Source organism: Triticum aestivum, chromosome 2B (assembly GCF_018294505.1).
Source record: "Triticum aestivum cultivar Chinese Spring chromosome 2B, IWGSC CS RefSeq v2.1, whole genome shotgun sequence".
NCBI lineage: Eukaryota > Viridiplantae > Streptophyta > Magnoliopsida > Poales > Poaceae > Triticum > Triticum aestivum.
In genome coordinates, this window is record NC_057798.1 from 93,823,914 (window position 1) to 93,843,431 (window position 19,518).

General features: G+C 53.8%; 1 protein-coding gene across 2 annotated transcripts; it reads left to right on the plus strand.

The window, feature by feature from the left end:
• Window positions 1–13,117: 13,117 nt before the first annotated feature.
• LOC123043658 (zinc finger CCCH domain-containing protein 53) lies at window positions 13,118–17,175 on the plus strand. Of its 2 annotated transcripts, none has more exons than XM_044466178.1 (9): window positions 13,118–14,582; window positions 14,670–14,855; window positions 14,950–15,135; window positions 15,233–15,324; window positions 15,425–15,676; window positions 15,769–15,886; window positions 16,023–16,259; window positions 16,356–16,432; window positions 16,573–17,175. In XM_044466178.1, exons 1-8 carry the CDS (start codon window positions 13,594–13,596, stop codon window positions 16,387–16,389), a joined length of 2,094 nt encoding a protein of 697 aa, XP_044322113.1. In that variant the 5' UTR covers window positions 13,118–13,593; the 3' UTR covers window positions 16,390–16,432; window positions 16,573–17,175. The 2 variants fall into 2 exon arrangements, with proteins under 2 accessions (XP_044322113.1, XP_044322114.1); XM_044466179.1 differs by having other exon boundaries at window positions 13,120–14,582; window positions 15,425–15,667.
• The last annotated feature ends 2,343 nt before the right edge of the window (window positions 17,176–19,518 follow it).

Sequence of the window (19,518 nt, forward strand, 5' to 3'; positions counted from 1 at the left end):
AAGTGCCACCGCGGCTGGCTCTCATCCTGATGAGACACAAAGCCAGGACGGCCGAGGGCCGTTCACGCCGTCGACCTTTGATCAAGCTGGCATGCAGGCCGCCTTCATGCAAGATCAGGTCGGCGTGGACTTGGACGACTTCCCGCTTGACCACGAGTTTCGGAAGGACTAGGACTGTCGGTGTCAAAACCGGCGGATCTCGGGTAGGGGGTCCCGAACTGTGCGTCTAGGCGGATGGTAACAGGAGACAAGGGACACGATGTTTTACCCAGGTTCAGGCCCTCTTGATGGAGGTAAAACCCTACGTCCTGCTTGATTAATATTGATGATGTGTGTTACAAGAGTAGATCTACCACGAGATCAAGGAGGCTAAACCCTAGAAGCTAGCCTATGGTATGATTGTTGTTCGTCCTACGGACTAAAGCCATCCGGTTTATATAGACATCGGAGAGGGCTAGGGTTACACAGAGTCGGTTACAATGGTAGGAGATCTACATATCCGTATCGCCAAGCTTGCCTTCCACGCCAAGGAAAGTCCCATCCGGACATGGGACGAAGTCTTCAATCTTGTATCTTCATAGTCTTGGAGTCCGGCCGATGATGATAGTCCGGCTATCCGGACACCCCCTAATCCAGGACTCCCTCAGTAGCCCCTAAACTAGGCTTCAATGACGACGAGTCCCACGCGCATGTTGTCTTCGGCATTGCAAGGCGGGTTCTCCCTCCGAATAATTCATAGAAGATTGTGAACACCAGGATAGTGTCCGACTCTGCAAAATAATTTCCACATACCACCGTAGAGAGAATAATATTTATGCAAGTACAATCTGCTGAGGTATTTGATGGCGTGACGTCACACCGTTACCAAGCCTTTACTTAAATCGTCTTTATTGTACCACCTCAGCACATTTAGCGAAGCGGTTTCCTTGGCACGTCTTGTCGAAGCAGAGATCGTGTTCCCCTTATTCCGGGATTCCCATAAATACAGACGTGGGTAACCCAACCGCACCCGTTGTCACGCCCCCTCCATCGAAGGTGGGTTCCAAACGGTCACGAGGACAGCTCTCGGTATTCTTCCTCTTTATAATGAGACCAAGGCCAGTTCCTTTTCTTCAATCCTCAATCGAATCCGCCCCTCGCCCCCGAGTTCCAACACCCAGGGCTCCAGATTCGGGTACCTTCGACCTTCGACAATGTCCGGCTCCGATCTACAGGGCCGGTGGATGCCCTCCTCCGTCACGGAAGAGGACGTGTTAAAGCTGAGAGATGCTAGGTACTTGACCTACGAGATTTCGCATAGGTTGCCTGCCCGAGGGCAAGTTATTCCTACTCCCGAGCCCGGCGAGAGCGTTGTGTTCGTGTCTCACCTCCGTCGGGGTTTAGGCTTCCCGATGGACCCCTTCATGAGGGGTCTCAAGTTTTACTATGGGATGTTATTCCATGACTTGGCTCCGGAGTCCATCCTCCACCGTTCATTGTCGTTTGCGAAGCCTTCCTCCGCACTACCCCTCACTTCGGCTTGTGGCTCAAAACCTTCAATGTGGAGCCGAAGATGATCAAGGGGCGTCAGGCAGAGTGCCGAGGGGCGATCATAAGCAAGAGGGCCGATGCTCCATGGCCCGAGGGCTCTTTTCAAGAGGAGCTCGGCTTGTGGCAACAAGAGTGGTTCTATATCACCGCTCCCAGGAGCAGCAGGCAGAGGCCGCCGCCCGTCTTCCGGTCAGGCCCTCCACAACAGTTGACGTCATGGGTCAACAAGGGGCGTGACTGGGGGCCGCCCAAAGATGTACCCCTTTTGCAGGACCGGATTCGAGGCCTCCAAGAAAGGGAGATCAATCTAGTCGCAGTAGTACATGTTATGCTGATCCGGCACCTACTGCCCTGCAAATGTCGCCCCCTCTGCCTGTGGGAATTTAATCCGGAGGGGCCACGAGCTCTTCAACACTTCATGGGTTTGACACCCATGGAGATGTACAAATTGTTCTTCGTATCGCAAGAGATGCGTCCGCTCTTGACCGAGGACGCTGGCCTAAGCTGCAATCGCCCGGATACTCAAGTAAGTAGCCCTGTGTTCGGACACACTGTCCACTTATTTATCGTGGGTTTGCCCTTTAACCAGCTATCCCTTGGACAGGAGTGGATAGCGCTAGCAAAACTGATACGATGTCTGGCCCCGCTCCCTGAGACCATGCAGGATCCCGTGTTAATTAAAATGTTGGAGGTTGCGCCCTCGGAGGAGGGCGAAGGGGGGCACAGGGGAACTACCACCTCTGCCAAGGAGGACTTCAGCAAGGGAGGAACCAAGAGTCCCTCCTTCCCGGGGGAGAAGAGGACAGCTTCCGAAGACCCGGAGGCCAAGGCCTCGAAGCGGGGAAAGAAATCTGTATCGGAAGGTCCTGTGCCAGGAAGAGTCCTGGCCGTACTATCTCCTCGGAGGAATCAGCCCTCTAGCGAGCTGTAAGTAAAAAAGGAGGAATTTTGTAATAGTGGATACCCCTGCTTAATTTTTAAGGGTAACCGAAGTTTTCACCTTGTAGTTCGGATCTCAGCCCGTCTCAGCACAGCTCATCTTCGGGAGACCTTCACCCGGAGATGATGGAGAGTGAAACACCTCCATCTGCCGCCCCATCGTGCGGGGCGGATGACCCTGAGGTGTCGTCGCAGAGGGTCTCCCCGAGTTCGGCGGGGCCAGAGAGTTCGGCACCCATTGGAGTACGGCCGGTAGAGCTGCAGGATTTGCTTAAGAGGGCGTCCATCTCGGAAGATCACCGCACATTAATGAGTACGGTTATTGAAAGGATCTCATCCGCCGAGAGCGGGTTGTATGAGGCCGTCGGAAGCTTGCTGACGGGCTATGAGGTATGCAAAAAATGACATACCGTTTGACAGTTTTGCACATGAAGTGTGCCCTGTATAGATAGTAGCCCCTGAGACTTGGTATGCTGTCGAAAGCGATAGCGTGCCAAGGGTCATAATCTCAGTTATAGAATGTCGCCTTTCCTATGCAGGTGGTAGAACATCCGGTGGCCAGCCGGACTGATGGATTTGCCGAGCTGAGAAGGCAACTCAACGTTGCGGATGCGGACATCTCGCTAGTCAATAAACGACTTGATGAGTCACAAGGTATGTGGTTGCTCCGCGGTCGCCTAGTAAGGGAGCTGACACCCATTCCTTACCATTTGTATGCTCGATGCAGATGGTGCTGCTGCTATGGAAGACCTTTGAGCAGAACTTGCTCGGGCCAAGGAGCAAGCCAGAAAAAGCGAGGCGGCTGCCTCGAAGGCAGCGGAAGAGCTAGAAGCCGAGAAGGCTGCTCACTACCGAAGCAGGGAGGAGATGGCCGGAATGGCCACGAAATTAGAAGTTGCTACCGACCGCCAGGAGGTTCTTGAAAGAGAACGTCGAGCGGAGCAAGAGGACCTGAAGAAGGCCGACGCTGAAGCCAAGGATGCCCGTAGTGCGATGCGGGCTATGAAGGAGGAACTGCGTCAGGTCCGAGACACTATGGCTGGAAAGCCCTTTATGCTGCGCAGGAAGTTCACGGATCCGAAGTATGCTCAGCTGGACCGATTGTATGGTGCGGAGGATCCTTATCTGGACTTGGCAGCGAGTGCGGCGGACGCAGTCGTGCACTTCCGAAGCCAGAAGGATCACGAAATGGAAGAGCTTTTCTGGTCTCAATTCCATAGTCCGAAGCGTCCACTTCCGTTGAGTGATCGGCTGGTTGAGTGGGCTGAGCTAAATAGATTGTCCGGACTTGCTATGAAGGATGTGGTCGCTCAGCTGTGGCCGGGAAGGCCCAAGCCGAAGAGTTATTTTGGCTTGTTGCAGCAATTCCTTGGGGCGGTGCCGCGTATTGGGGCGATGAAGCGGTCGGCGTGTATAGATGGTGCGTGGATGGCTCTCGCCCGTGGTAAGACATACTGGGCTGAGATGGATGCCACCGCTGTTGCATCCCGGGGTTCGGATAAAAGCCGGTTCCCCACCGAGCACTATTTTGAGGAAGTCCTGCAGGGCGCTCATTTAATAGAGTCACAGTGCTCGAAAAATGTTATGTTTGAATGACATGTATGATTTCTGAGATCATGTTTATAATACAATAGCTTTTTATACTTGTGCGTTCAAGTATTGAACTATCTCCTGTGCGGCCGTATGTTTATGTATAATCTGAAAGATGGCGGTCTTTGGCTTCAGCCCCCACGCACATGGTGCGGGGGTGTTTGCAAAAAGAAAAATGCTTTTTCACACTTAATCCAACGTCTTGGTCCTTTTAAGGAGGTGATAGCGTAGCAAACTAGGCAACCGGACTATAATGCTTTATCACTTTCACTTAGCCATAGGAGCTCGAATGTGGGGCTACTATATAGCCCCTGGCGGCACCGCTCATATCCGAACTCGGGGTGCGTATGTGCCTGACCGGGAAGCGGTCCTTCGTCAAAGCGGAGGAATTCTAAACATTCCAATGGTCGATCGAGTGGTTGACCAGTCTCTCGCTATATGATGACAGTCAGTTTTCGGCTTTCTCTACTGAGGTGCTCGCCCGGCCGAACCGGGGCACAATCGCAGTAGTTCTCCTGGTGCCGCGTTAGCCGATGATACGGAACGTAAGGCAGCAAAACACAGGAGCCGGGCAAACCCAACATTTGACCAAAGACATGATTCGGAGCTGATGCATATAAGGCCTAACTCGAGACGCCGAACACTCCCTGAGGTGTTCGGTCTTTATGATACCGGGCAGAACAATGCCCTAAGCCCCTAGTGTCCAGGTACAGACGGGAACTTCTGACGTGGCCGATGCCAAAACGCCAGCCTCCTCCTCGGCTATGGTAGGAAACCGGGGGATGTGTATCAACAAGAGACAGTAAGAAAGGTTTACGCAGGGTCTTAATCTGAAAAGAATCCTTGCAACGGGTCCCTGCTGCACGTCTGCGCCTGTGTCTCCGTTGCGCTGTATCCTGGACGGGTGTAGCACGTGCTTCATCTGTAAAAGAGAAGGACTTAGTTTCTAAGAAATATCGTGCAAAAGTTGTGTTAAAATAAAGTATATTTTGGTAGGTAAAGAAAGTTGAGCTTTATTGGCTCTCATCGTTGAAATGCGCGGCCCCCTATAAAGGGGGGTATGCGGCTGGGAAGCCCCTTGTTTATTTATGCCAGACTCGCCTAACCGTGTCCGGGTCTGAATGACCTGTGTTTAGGGGCCTTGACCTGCAAGGTTGGAGTGGCTGTCAAGGCAGCCCCACGCTCTCCGTGGTCGAGGAACACTCGTAGTTACTCTTTAATGAGATTATGCTGCGTGGACCAGGCATTGTAAGTATAGGAGACATGTAGTGTGGTATGGCGTTAAAGCAGGCGAAAGCTTTGCGTCCCTGTAGTGCTTGATGGCCACTGTATGATGGGGCGCGACGAAGAGTGAGCCTTTCGCAACGGCGGTTGTCGGATGAACCGAACACAACCTCTAATGGTACAGAGCCCGTATAATTGGCTTAAAGGCCTGGCGTCACTCCTTTGAAGGGAGTGCTGTTATGGCGAATGTTGGTAGGGTCTATCCCCATTCTGCGGACAATGTCCTGATATGGCAGGAGCCGCGCTGTGTTGTCGTGTTATCACATGAAGTGAGTTCACTGTTTTGACTTCTAGTGGGAAAGTCTTCTGTTTTCCGGAGTGCTGCTTTTGGGGTTCGTCACTTTCTCTTGGTGTATCGAGCCCCTTGTGTTCGGTGTTAAGTCGGCCGGACTGCTTGAAGACCCAACAATCTCTATGGGTATGGTTAGCAGGCTTTCCGGAGGTACCATGTATTTGACATAGCCTGTCTAGAATCTTGTTTAGGTTGGATAGCTCGTCGTTGTTGTCCTTGAGGGACAGCGTTTTGTTGTTCGGCCGAGAGTTTTTGAATCCGGCGTTGACCGCCGTACTGTTTGGGCCATTTTCCTTATTCCGGCGCTGATCCTTTCTGCGTCGAGATTTCCCATTTCCATCCCTGACTTCGGATGTACTCGGGCCGCTGGTGCTGCAGCTAGCCAGCCAGCTGTCTTCCCCCACACAAAAGCGGGTCATGAGGCTTGTTAGTGCGGCCATTGTTCTTGGTTTTTCCTGGCCGAGGTGTCTGGCGAGCCATTCGTCTCGGACGTTGTGTTTAAAGGTTGCTAAGGCTTCAGCGTCCGGACAGTCGACTATTTGGTTCTTTTTAGTGAGGAACCTGTTCCAGAATTTGCGTGCTGACTCTCCGGGCTGTTGAGTTATGTGACTTAAATCGTCTGCATCCGGAGGGCGGACATAAGTCCCTTGAAAATTTGCTCGAAACGCGTCTTCAAGCTCTTCCCAACTTCCAATGGTATTTTCTGGGAGGCTTTTAAGCCAATGCCGAGCTGGCCCTTTGAGCTTGAGGGGTAGGTATTTTATGGCATGGAGATCATCTCCTCTGGCCATATGTATGTGTAGGATATAATCCTCAATCCAGACTCCGGGGTCTGTCGTTCCGTCATATGCCTCTATGTTTACGGGTTTGAATCCCGCTGGAAATCCATGATCCAGTACCTCGTCGGTGAAACATAGTGGGTGTGCGGCGCCCCTGTATTTGGGTGTGTCGTTGTCTTCAAATGCTCTACGGGTTATGTTGCTTCCTGGAGTCTTCTTTTTTGGCCCATAAATAGATCTAACTGGGTCATCCTTTTTCTGAGGATCTTTATACTGATCGTGTGCCGGCTTGTGTGCGGCGCCCCTTGTTGCTCTTGGCCTGTCATCTGGTCGTCTATCCGGCCAGGCGGCTTCTTTCTTTTTTGACTGCGGGGGCTCTAAGGCCTCCTCGTCAAATTCGGGCAACAGCTTGCACTTCGGGTAGCTCTTTGTCTGGTGACTAGCGTCATGTTTATCTGCGCTGTTGAGTACTTTGCTCCATCTCATTCTGAGTGCGTCCTCCGCTGTTTTGAGCTTCCGCTTTTGCTTCTTCAAACTTCTTGCAGTGGCAACGAGCCTTTTGTGAAGGTTCGTATGCTCTGGTGATGTGAGATCGTCTTCGCCGGGGATGGGTTGCTCGTCCAGTTCATCATGTTCGGATGGCTGCTTGGTGACGTGTGCGTCGTCCACTGCTTCGCCCTGCTCTAGGGCCGGGTTCGTATGGGTGCCGTTTTTATCGAGGCCGGTCTTTGGGCGGCACTTGCGTCGCCGTTTTGGTTGTTTGCTGGGGAGTTGTCCTTTGCCACGTCCAGTTTTTCCTCATTATCGCTTCCTTTTGGTGTATCCACCATGTATACGGCGTGAGGTGGGGTGGCTTTCCCGTGCCCGGTAGGCGTTGGTTCTTGGTCGTCTCCGGCATCGTCGTCCATACCGTCGATGTCTTTGGAGTCATAGTTTAGCATGTCGGTTAGATCGTCGACAGTGGCTATAAATTGGGTGGTGGGTGGGCTTTGAATTTCTTCGTCGTCCGCATCCCAGCCATCCTGGCCGCAGTCCGGCCAGGGCTCTCCTGATAACGAGAGATACTTTAGTGAACTCAGGATGTCGCCAAAAGGTGAGTGTTGAAAGATGTCCGGGGCCGTAAACTCCATGATCGGCGCCCAACCGGATTCGATTGGTGGGGGCGCGGGAGGTTCGGAGTCCGGCAAGGAGTCCGGCACCTCGGAGCTTCGAGCTTCGTGAGGGACAATATCAGTGTTTGGCTCTATCGCCGTAGAGATTGCAGCCCCTGAGGCGGTGTCTAGCCATCCGTCCTCGATCTGCGCAGCCGGCTCCGAATTGAAGATCGGAGCGGGCTCAAGTGCGGCCTCCAGGGTACTGTCCGGCGGCAGAGCTAAATCATGCCCGTCGTGACAGTGCGGCACGCTCAGCTGTGGCTCGAATTCGTCGAAGATCAAGTCCCCACGGATGTCGGCCATGAAGTTCAAACTTCCAAATCTGACCTGACGGCCAGGGGCGTAGCTTTCGATCTGCTCTAGATGGCCAAGCGAATTGGCCCGCGGTGCAAAGCTGCCGAATACAAAGATCTGTCCGGGGAGGAAGGTCTCACCCTGGACTGCATCGTTGATGACGATCGAAGAAGCCATCGAGCCTATCGGCGACGACACAGAGGAACTCTCAATGAAAGCACCAATGTCGGTGTCAAAACCGGCGGATCTCGGGTAGGGGGTCACGAACTATGCGTCTAGGCGGATGGTAACAGGAGACAAGGGACACGATGTTTTACCCAGGTTCGGGCCCTCTTGATGGAGGTAAAACCCTACGTCCTGCTTGATTAATATTGATGATGTGTGTTACAAGAGTAGATCTACCACGAGATCAAGGAGGCTAAACCCTAGAAGCTAGCCTATGGTATGATTGTTGTTCGTCCTACGGACTAAAGCCATCCGGTTTATATAGACACCGGAGAGGGCTAGGGTTACACGGAGTCGGTTACAATGGTAGGAGATCTACATATCCGTATCGCCAAGCTTGCCTTCCACGCCAAGGAAAGTCCCATCCGGACACGGGACGAAGTCTTCAATCTTGTATCTTCATAGTCTTGGAGTCCGGCTGATGTGATAGTCCGGCTATCCGGACACCCCCTAATCCAGGACTCCCTCAACGACCTCGAGGAAGAGATGAGTTGGACATCGACATCGAGCCTTTGTTCAAGGACGAGCTCGCCAGCCAAGCCGACGGGATGAAGCCGAAGCGCAAGAGCAGGCCGACGAAGGCATACACGGTGGCCGAGGACAAGCTCCTTTGTGAGTGTTGGAGGGATATTGGGTAAGACCTCAATGTTGGCGCCGAACAAAAGGCATCAACCTTTTGGGCTCGTGTCCATCGTGAGTTCCATGAACGCCAGAAATTTCCGCTATACCAAATGCAAAGCACGTGTGGGTGGGTGTCCATTTCGAAGCAATGAAAGGTGATCCAACTAGAGTGCAACAAGTTTTGTGCCACTTTTGAAAGCAACAAGGCACGCCCCGTGAGCGGCATCGGCATGCAAGAAATGGTATGCATGCATGCGCCCCTCTTTGTGTCATTCCGTTTATGCTTGCACGTCCATTTACATATCCATTTGCCAATATGCTTGCATTCAATTCATTTGTAGGCATTTAAGGTCCAACATGATGGCAAGTCCTTCAACCTCTCTCATTGTTGGAGGGTCATCAAAGATGAGGAGAAGTTCAAGGCGCAATATGCTGCCCTCATGACGCATGGGGGGAGGAGGAGGTTGGGAAGGGCGAGAAGCCACGACCGCGGGGGAAGACCAACTCCAAGAAGGAGGACAAGTGGGATGCGGCGTCGATCGTCTTGATCGCAACCGTGGAGGGCATGATGACCAAGAAGGACTCAAGGGAGGAGAAACGTCGGCAAGACAGGAAAGAGCAAATGAACGCCTTCATGGAGATCCAAAGGAGGAGGCTTGAGATGGAGGCGGAGAAGCAAGTCAAGATGCTTGAGATGGAGGCGGAGAAGCAAGCCAAGATGCTAGAGATCGAGGCCGCCAATGCCAAGACCAAGGCGGAAGAAGTGGCTCTCGCTAGCGTGATGACGGGGGTGGAGGTCATGAAGGTGGATCTCAACACCGTGTCGCCAAGGAAGAAGCAGTGGTTCAAAAAGATGCAGGCTGACATGCTCAACTTCGACGACGAGTGATCTCTAGCGATGAGCATCATCCTATTTTGTATGTTGGCATGACCACAACCACGATGTCGTGGTCAAACTGCCGCCCCTTTTTGTGTACTGGTATGTGTGCCGACGCTGGCAAGTGCGCCAACATATGAACCGTGTGATGTTTTTTTAAAGTTGGCATTGTATGCCGACCGCTGGCATGGTGCCGGCATGAACTTTGGGCGATGACATGGCCGCTGGCATGAACTACGGCCGCGGGCCTTTTCATATTTGTGCGCGGACATGAAATGGATCGCAGGCATTGAGCGCACTGCCGACACAAATGTTAAACAGGACGGATGCCAAGCGGGCGACCGAGCCAAATGGACAAAATGCGGACAAAACTATCGTCCGTTTAGGTCGGCGCGTCGGAGTTGCTGGTCAATCGGAAAATGACTAAAATAATTGCAAGATCAACACCAAGTTGAAGCAAGATCGCCCTACATACACAAAGCGTTCTCCGGTAACAAGTACATCAAAAGTATTACACCACTACTAACCGGAACCCAAGAATAGTTGCAATTTAATACGGTCCCCAGTTTGGTTTGGTTTGGTTCGCTGCCGGCCGTGCCAACAAGGTCCATGTTCTACCAACTCAGGTATTCATACACCTTGTGTTTTATGAGGACCAATCTATGAACACAGCCATGTTTTCATCGAATCATCTCACACGCGGCGGACGGTACAAGCTTCAATGCAAAAGATGAGCCTTGGGCTCCTTTCTCAGCATTGATATGCTCACAAATTTCCGGACATGTTGTTAGAAAATCATACCTACTACGTAAAAACTCAGACGTCCAACATAAGCTCGTAGATCGTCCTCAATACTATGGACCACAGATACACCTCACACCAAATGCATGCACCGTATCTCGACCAAGATGCACCAAACCCCAAGCAGACCAAAAGATTCAGGTACGTTTTCATCAAAATTCGCTTGCTGTTTTCGGAGAACGACATGCTTTTTTGTTCTCGCGTGTGCTAATTCGCAGGCCAACAGAGCCACGGAGCATATTTTCGCCAACACAACGAGAAAAAGAGTAAGGAAGAAGAGAGCAAGTGGGTACTTGGTCGGAACAGCCGATGTGACTGACACTCGATCCGGCCACAAACCCGCCCACACGGCGACGCGGCACACCGGATCGGGACAGGCCACGCCCTCCTCCCTCCATGTGAGGTTCTGAAACTGGGAGCGCCTTTCTCCCTTTCCTTTTCGTACGCGCCGGTGGGCCCCACGCTCCAATCTACTCCCCACGTACCGTAAACAAGCAATTTTTACGTGAACGCTCACGCGTACGTAGACTGCGTGGTGTGTCTGACAGCGTGACGCGAATCATAGACTAATCGAAAGCAAGATCTATCCAGTTCAAAAATACCACTCCACCACTCCTCCTACAATTTGAACTGCGCTAGAGGACAAGCGATCGTGGCCCGTCCGTCTCGCTGTCAGACATGGCCATGCACAGAGCGGATTCAATACGGCATGTGCCATGGCCACAGCCCACAGAGCGGCGAGGCGCTGTCGACGGGCCGCCGTACATTTGACGAATGACCAGTGTACGTACCTACGACCCGAGTACGTATGGTTGCGCGGTAGCGGTTGTGCCCCGTTCCGTCCAGACAGGTGACATGACGTGGTCACGCGACGTCGTATTTCCCCCAGCTGTGGCGCGGCCGGCGTACGTGCTAATTCTGGTAGTTTACTGGTCACCGAAAGATTGTTCCTACTTACTCGTAAGACATTTCCGCCAAGTTCAATCATTGCTACTTCCATACGGTATGAGCGGGAAGCGAAGAGGTGAAAGAGACAGAGACGGCGACGTGGCGCTCCAAAATCCTATAAAAACACAGCACTACTGGCTTCCACCATGATTGCATCAGTGAACTCGTTTTTGCTGCGGTTGGTAGAAAACGGAATGAAGCGTACTCTCAAAAAAGAAAACGGAATGAAGCCAGGCAACGGAAAACGATGGACCCGCGAAAACAACCGCGGGCAGGGCCTCCATGTGCGCGCGCACGGGATGCCACTCCGCGCCGTGCCGTGCCGTGCCTGCGCGCGCGCAGGGCAGGGCAAAGGGCACTGCGCGTGCACGCGAAAGGCGGTGAAAAGAGAGCGGGGGCCGGGCAACGGCGCCAACCAGGCGCGCGCGCGCGGGGCAAAAGCCCCCGTGCATTCGGCCCCAGGGTCGTCGCTTCTTTTCGCGCCATATCACCCCTCATCCGTGGGCATCGGCGCCAATCACATTTGGCTTTCGGCTTTCCCCTGCCCCGCGACCAAGTTCACGGCCTCGACCACGATCGTGAACGCCGGGCGCTCCCGGCTCTCGCCGCGCGCGGCCGCGCCAAGGGATGATGATCGATCACCCGCGCGACCGGCGTCGCGATCGGCCGGGAGACCGACCCGCACGGTCGCGTGTCAATCCGACTGGGGTAGGAGCACGTAACACGAGCTGACGCGGCAGCAGCAGGGGGACAGACAGCGCCCGTCGCGCGCCCAACAACAAGCAAACAGAGCACGCCGGGCCCGACGGAAAGTGACGTGGAAATTGCGGTTTATCCCCATCATTTTTTTCCTTCCACGTATGCTCCATTATTCGACTGAGCATCATGAGAGAGTATTTTACACTCGAAATTTTGGGTTTGATCCGTGGCCAGTGGAGGCCGAGGGAGGAGCAAGGAAAGCGACGCCGAGGGAGGATGACGGGGAGCGCGCTCGCACGCCCGACGCCCCGATATGCACGCTCCGCTCCGTGCGGCTCCTCCCAGAAAAAGCTACTCGTTCGTTTGCAGAAGCAAAAAATTTGGCATTAATTAGGGCCACTAATAAGATTAGTACTTACTAACTAGAGAACAATAATCATCTGGAGCAGCAAAAGGAGAAGAATAATCGAGTTTACACAGCAGTGGGGCAAACGACAAGGATCTGGGAGTAAACAAACGATGTGAAGCGACGGAAAGGCGAACGCGGCTAGCTTTAGCAGTTTAGCTCGGCTACGGGTATCAAACGGAGGAAAGGAGTATAAAAATGCCGGGCCGGGCCGGGCGCCATTCTTATCGCGAAAGGCCGCCGCAGTGGGCAGCGGCAGCAGCGCAGCGAGGGAGCAGCAGCGGCCAGCGGCGACGAGGCAAAGGACAAAGCGGGACGGGACGGCGACCGGAGTGGGCGCCGCCGCGTGGGCCGCTGGGCCCCGGTCCGGTCAGCACCCCAGATCGCGGCCGTTCCAGTCAATCACACACAGACAGATCCACCCCGGCCGCGCAGCGGTAACAACAGTAAAAACTCAAAATCACAGCACACTGGTGCCGTTTTTTACCGCCAGATTGATTGATCGGGTGACGGTACTATTCGTAATTTCAATTTGGCATTCCTATCCATGCGTCAGGAGAGCACAGGAAGAATGCAGAGAAAAGAAAGGGGGGAAAGAGGCGGTGACAGAGGCGGTGGATCGAGTTTTTATAAATGGGGGCCACGGAGATCCAGATCTATCTATCCCGCCTCCCTCCCTCACTCTCTCCTGAGACGACGAGCGAGCGGGGAAAAACATCACAGCAGCAGCAGCAGCAGATAAAAACACCGCAGGACAGAACGCGGCAGGCGCATTTTGCAGAAACCCCCTCGTGAGGTTTTGCCAATCGCCGGCGGCACCCTCGTCCTCTCGTCTCCTCCCGGGAAAAGGGACGGCGGGCGGCCAGCTTATACATAGGGAGATTGGGATACAGCGCGAGGGGGACGGAAGGGAAGGGAAGGTGCGCACCACCCTCGTGCTGCCGCTGCCTCAACTAGTATAGCTCGCTAGCTAACCCACGAACGAGCTCTGGGGATTCATGGAGTCGCTGGTCTCCGGCTCGAGCTCGCTCTCTAGCTAGTGGTTCGTTGTGCTGTGCGAGGACGGGAGGGAGGGAGGAGGAAGAAGGGGTGTGAGGTTGTTTGCAAGTTAGGTTTGGTTGGGTTGGGTTGGGCGAGCTTGGTCGATCGGCGGCATGGACGCCTACGAGGCGACCAAGGTGGTGTTCGCGCGGATCCAGGGGCTGGACCCGGACCACGCGGCCAAGATCATGGGGCTGCTGCTCATCCAGGACCACGGCGAGAAGGAGATGATACGCCTCGCCTTCGGCCCGGAGGCGCTGCTGCTCGCCGTCATGGCCAAGGCGCGCAAGGACCTCGGCCTGCTCCCGGGGTCGGGGCCGGGGACGCCCACCTCCGCCGCCCACTCGCCCTTCATGCTGTCGCGCCAGAACTCCGGCCGCGGCGGCGGCTGCGGCGGAGGCACGGCGCCCTCGCCGCTGTCGGTCTCCTCGCCCTCCTCGTGGGCCCCGCCGCCGGTGTTCTCCAGGAGCAACAGCGTCAGCAATGGCACCGCAGAGGAGATGGCGGGCGTCGGGGAGGAGCAGCTGATGAGCCCGGCCAACGGCGGTGGGGGCCCGCAGTCGCCCTTCTTCGGCGGGGACTCCTCGCTGATCCTCGACGAGCTCCACCTGCAGGACCAGCTCGCGTTCCTCAGCGAGGGAGGCATGGGCGGTGGGGGAGGGCGTCAGCTCCCGCTCTTCGACAGCGGCGAGTGCCGCAGCCCCAGCGGCGACGGCGGGCTCTTCCCTTACGGCGCCGGCTGGGCCAACGGCGGGCCCGGGCACCGCAGGAGCGCGTCGGTGAGCGAGCTCTGCTTCGGGGGCAGCGACGGCCTCGGCTGGAAGCCGTGCCTCTACTACGCGCGCGGGTACTGCAAAAACGGGAGCGCCTGCCGGTTCGTGCACGGCGGTCTCCCTGACGACCTCGCCGGCGCGAAGATGGACCAGGCCGCCGTGGAGCAGCAGTGCCAGGACTTCCTCCTCCGCTCCAAGTCCCAGCGCCTGGCCGCCGCCGCCGGCTTCGCCTACTCCCCCACCGGCTCTCTCCCTGGCTCCCCCTCCGCGGCGAGCAAGTGCCTGAGCTTGCTCCTGCAGCAGCAGCAGCAGCAAAACGAGGGCCAGAGGTAAATACCCACCCCCCTCGCCACCGACGAGCTTCTCGCTCTCGTTTCTACCAGCCGGCAGCTCACCGATTGCTCTCCGATTCGCAGGGCGGCGGCCGCGGCTGCCGCAGCGGCGCTGATGCTGGGCGGCGACGAGGCGCACAAGTTCATGAACCGTCCCCGTCTCGACCGCGGCGACTTCGCGAGCATGATGAACCCGGGGTCCCGGCAGATTTACCTCACCTTCCCGGCGGACAGCACCTTCCGCGAGGAGGACGTCTCCAACTACTTCAGGTACCTCACCGTGCTCGCTCGCACACCGCAGTTCGACCTCCGCTCTGCCTGAAAGTTCCACCGGGATTAACCGTGCTCTTCCCCTGAACCGCAGCATCTACGGCCCTGTCCACGACGTGCGCATCCCCTACCAGCAGAAGCGCATGTTCGGATTCGTCACCTTCGTCTACCCGGAGACGGTGAAGCTGATCCTGGCCAAGGGCAACCCGCACTTCATCTGCGACGCGCGCGTGCTCGTCAAGCCCTACAAGGAGAAGGGCAAGGTCCCCGACAAGTTCAGGCAAGCCCACGGCGATCTTTGCCGCTTGCTTCCGGCAGCAGTAACTAAAACAACGACAACATCCCCATGACCATTTATTTCCGCTGTTGCTCTGCAGGAAGCAGCAGGGCGAGAGGGTGGACTTCTCCGGCTGCGGGTCTCCCACCGGGCTGGACGCCAGAGACCCCTTCGATCTGCACCAGATTGTTGGTTCGTCATTGTTGCAACTTCATGTTGATTGTTCATGTTCATATGCATGATGAGTGAGTGTGTGCTGAGCTGAGATTCTTGTGTTTGATTTGGATTTCAGGTGCGAGGATGCTGCAGCACTCGAACAGCGCCAACGAGATGCTGCTGAGGAGGAAGCTGGAGGAGCAGCAGCAGGCGGTGGAGCTGCAGCAGGCGATCGAGCTCCAGAGCCGGCGCCTCATGGGGCTGCAGCTGCTCGACCTCAAGACCCGCTCCGCCGCCGCGCCGACCCCCATCGGGAAGCCGTTCAGCCCCACCCACACGACTGCCGCCACCCCGACCCTCGAGTCGCCGCCCGATTCCGGTATTACTTGTGTGTGGCCAACAGAGAACACATCTTATTATTACCTGGTCACAACAGATGCAGTGTTGCTCACATTTGCTGTGCTGATCTTGTGTTAACAGGGGAGCAAGGCAATGGCTGCGGCTTCCTTTTTCCTCATAAGAATGCGGTCAACGGAGCTGATAAGGATGAAACCTCAGGCGATTCCACCACCAGCCCTAACACTGACAGTGACCAAAGGTGGAATTTAACGCTAAACAAATCACCATCATCATCACCATTTGTTCCTTTCATCACACTTAGCTTTCGTCCAGCAGTGCTGGGAAGTAAGCATTTCACCAAACTGATCTTTTAGACCCCTTGTGCTAATATGCAGCGCGGAGCATAACCTGCCGGACAGCCCGTTCGCGTCGCCGACCAAGTCGGGGGCCTTTGCCCGTGATCCTTTCGCGCCTACTGAGTCGGAGATCGCCGCCGCGTCTACGGGTTGCAACGCGGCCTACAACGGCGGCATCAACAGCAATGGTGCAAGGAACGGCGGCATTAACCACCATCTCCTACCTCCAGCATTGGACATACCCTCACCAAAACCTTACTTCTTCCCCATGTCCAGGTGTGCTTAACACCATCTCTATCAATGTCCCATGCATAGTTCCATTTACTATTGCAAATTTGCATGATTGGTGTGCTGAAGGTATCATGGATGCAGGCTGTCCTCCGATCACGGCGCGGTCGGGATGTAAAGTAGCGCTGAATGGAAGTGAGTGATACTACTGCCTAATCATAGTAAGCACCCCCTCTCTTTTTACCAGCCCATCAACACCTTGCTCCCCAGTAAAATCATGCCATGCCTTTTTCACTTATTGGAATGATGGTGTCTTAACCTCGGATCCTTCTGTGTGTTTTGCCTTGTCTATGTTGTGCAGGAATACTAGCAGCAAAGAAAAAGGAATAGTGCAACATAGGAAAGAAAAGAGTGAAGAAGTTGCAGCATAGTTTTAGTTTCAGCAGCCCCCTTTTTTTTACTTTCTTTCCCTTCACCTCTGCTCAAGCTGATGGCACCAGCTTATTCAGACCACAGGAGGCGAAGGACAAAAAATACTACCACTACTAGCAACCCCAAGGCTTTAAAAACAGTGTCAGATACGTTAGGGCCCCTCCTATTATTACCATTACCATATGCATTAGTTACTGTTAGTTGATTACTCCTGCTACTACTAGTACCACCACCACCACCAACCCCCCATTGATGTGCCACCAAGCTCCTGGCAAGGCAAGCCACCGCCAATATAATACCCACTAGTAGTAGTTCTCATGTAATAGTAGCACATTAGGTGTGATGTTTAGCCAAAAAGTACAGAGGAATACTACCACAATGTATGACATACACTAGTGCTCTGCTCGCTGTATTGCAAGACAGTGCAACAAGATACGGAAGTGACGGACAGGCAGGGAGGCATAGCTAGCTAGTTGTGTTGGCGTTTACGTATGTATAATTTCACTGGATGAATGAAGATATTGAACAGGTCCGTCATGTCTCGGTGCTGTGGGCGTGTCGTGTCAGGGGGAGGGGTGGACCACTCACTCACTGCCGTGCCCGTGCAGCTGCAGCGGTAGGGCGGAGTGTCAGCGTTGGCCGTGGATCATGGTCCCTTCTTCCTCAGCAGCACCATTCAGCTCACCACAGAAGCTGTGTTTTTTTCTTCTTGGTTTTTCACTTTCTACTTCTTGTTCGGTCTGTGCTGTTGCTTTCCGGCATTGTAGCAACGCATTGCCGGACGGGGACAGCGACGGGATGGAACGGACGGAGCCACGGAGGGGACATGCTTTTCTTGCGACGCGTAAAAAAAAACGACGGATGCCCACGCCGTCCGCGTCCGGAGATCGGATGAAACGGATACGAGTGCGACGTCGGGATTATTATCATCACCCAGAACAGAAAAACCGAGCGCTTGAAAAGAAAAAGGCGATGCCGGTAGTCACGATTATTCCCCTCCTTGGTGATGAGATTAGATTAGATTAGATTAGACTGCTGGTTGCGATTACGTACGGCTGCTAATCATGTCAGCAGCCAAAACGAATTCGGCCGGGTGTAATCTGTAGGGAGGAGGAGGACGATGCTCGTTGCTTTTTGGGACGGGATGGTGGTGGTGCGTTCCCGGCGGCGTCGCTCTCCGGAGGCGGAAAGGCGCCGCGCCGTGGTCGGATTGGAGGCTGGGAGCGGCTCCAGATGTCTGGGCGCCGGATACCTTTCTTTTCTAATGACGGGTGATTAGGGTAAGTGCCTGCCGTTTTCAGGTGCTTTGGCTCCGGGATTAGAGCTACTAATCAGCCGGAATAATTGCTAATGGCTATGGCCATGCATTTTTGCTTTTTTGGGGGTCTATGGCGAATTTTCTCCAAGCAAAAATGGTGGTTTGTAAAAAAATAATGGAACAACTTTTTGTGTAAAGAATTCAGACCTATTATACATTATAAAGTTCATAAAAAATAGTACGAATCATCTCAAACACGATAGAAAAAATACATCAAGCTTCGTAAGATCACCAAAGAATCTTCGAAACAAAAGCTGTCAATGCGTCATTATCGCTTATCATATACTGGATCTGGCCTGCCCTTGTCGATGACAACCATAAAGTCTTCGCTCATGTGTCCTCGAAGAACCAATGCATATACTGGATCTGGCCTGCCCTTGTCGATGACAACCAGAAAGTCTTTGCTCATGTGTCCTCGAAGAACCAATGCTCAGGTGTCACATTTGTCACCTTTGAGCCCTTGAATCACTGAAGAGCCTCACACCAAGTCTTGACCTTTTCGCTCCAAGGGGCCGGTAGGAATCTACACCGAACCTACGTCAAACTCGTCCCGACGGACAAACTCGACAAGGATTGAAACCTAGAAAACTGATCTTAAGATGAAGCGTCATCATCCGATCGAGCGCCGTCTATACGAGGACTAAATCTCTAACCTATCTACTAGCCATAGAGAGACACCAAAAATCATCTCCCTGCCATTGACAGCCCCAATGGCTGAAAGAAGGGAGGCGAATCCATGAACTCACTCGGGGTAATCGAGGGTAGAAAGACCATGCCATAGCTGTCGCGCACCTGTGATGGGAAACAAAACCATAACATAAAATAATTGAACCTCATAGCAGCAACACTGAGAGACCTGTGCGAATGGAGCATATCTCATATGGCTAGGTTCTTTGTGATGGAAACTCCCATGAGAGTTCAAGTCCTTGACTAGATATTGGTGCTCGAATTTTGTCTAGATTTATTTCAGTCTTTCCGGCGATGTTCGTTCAGTGCTAGGAGATGCTACTGTCGACTATGAAGGCGTTTGTATTGACTTTATTAATCTCAACATGATTTGTCGGTTCTCGGAGGTGCATTTTTTAAAATAAAAGGGTTCCCACCAACCCAACTTTATTAAGCCAAGGCTAAAGCATAGCACACAAACTGTTTAACAGCTCTCGGTGATGACCAAAGTAGCTGCCACAGACCAAACACCACAGTGTTCATACGCTACCCTATTACATTTTTCCTTGCAAAACAAGAGAGAAGTGCAAAGAGAACAATTTCAGTTGAGCACACAAAACAACACTCTCCCTGTCCAAATCGGGCATGCCATGCTATCCTAAGCAATTCCCCTCTTCAATGATAAAAAATCCTTAAACACCAAAGAAGAAGAGCACCCTGGACGCCTCAATACTGAATTTTGCACTGCCTGATCATAGCTCCCAGCCTCCCACCATCCATGTTGTAATTCTCGGAGGTGCGCTTATGTATGACCATCTGCGTGTATACAGTGTTAGAAAAAACAACGAGTGATCTGTCACGCAGAGTCGGACAGGGCGGGTAGGTTAGCGC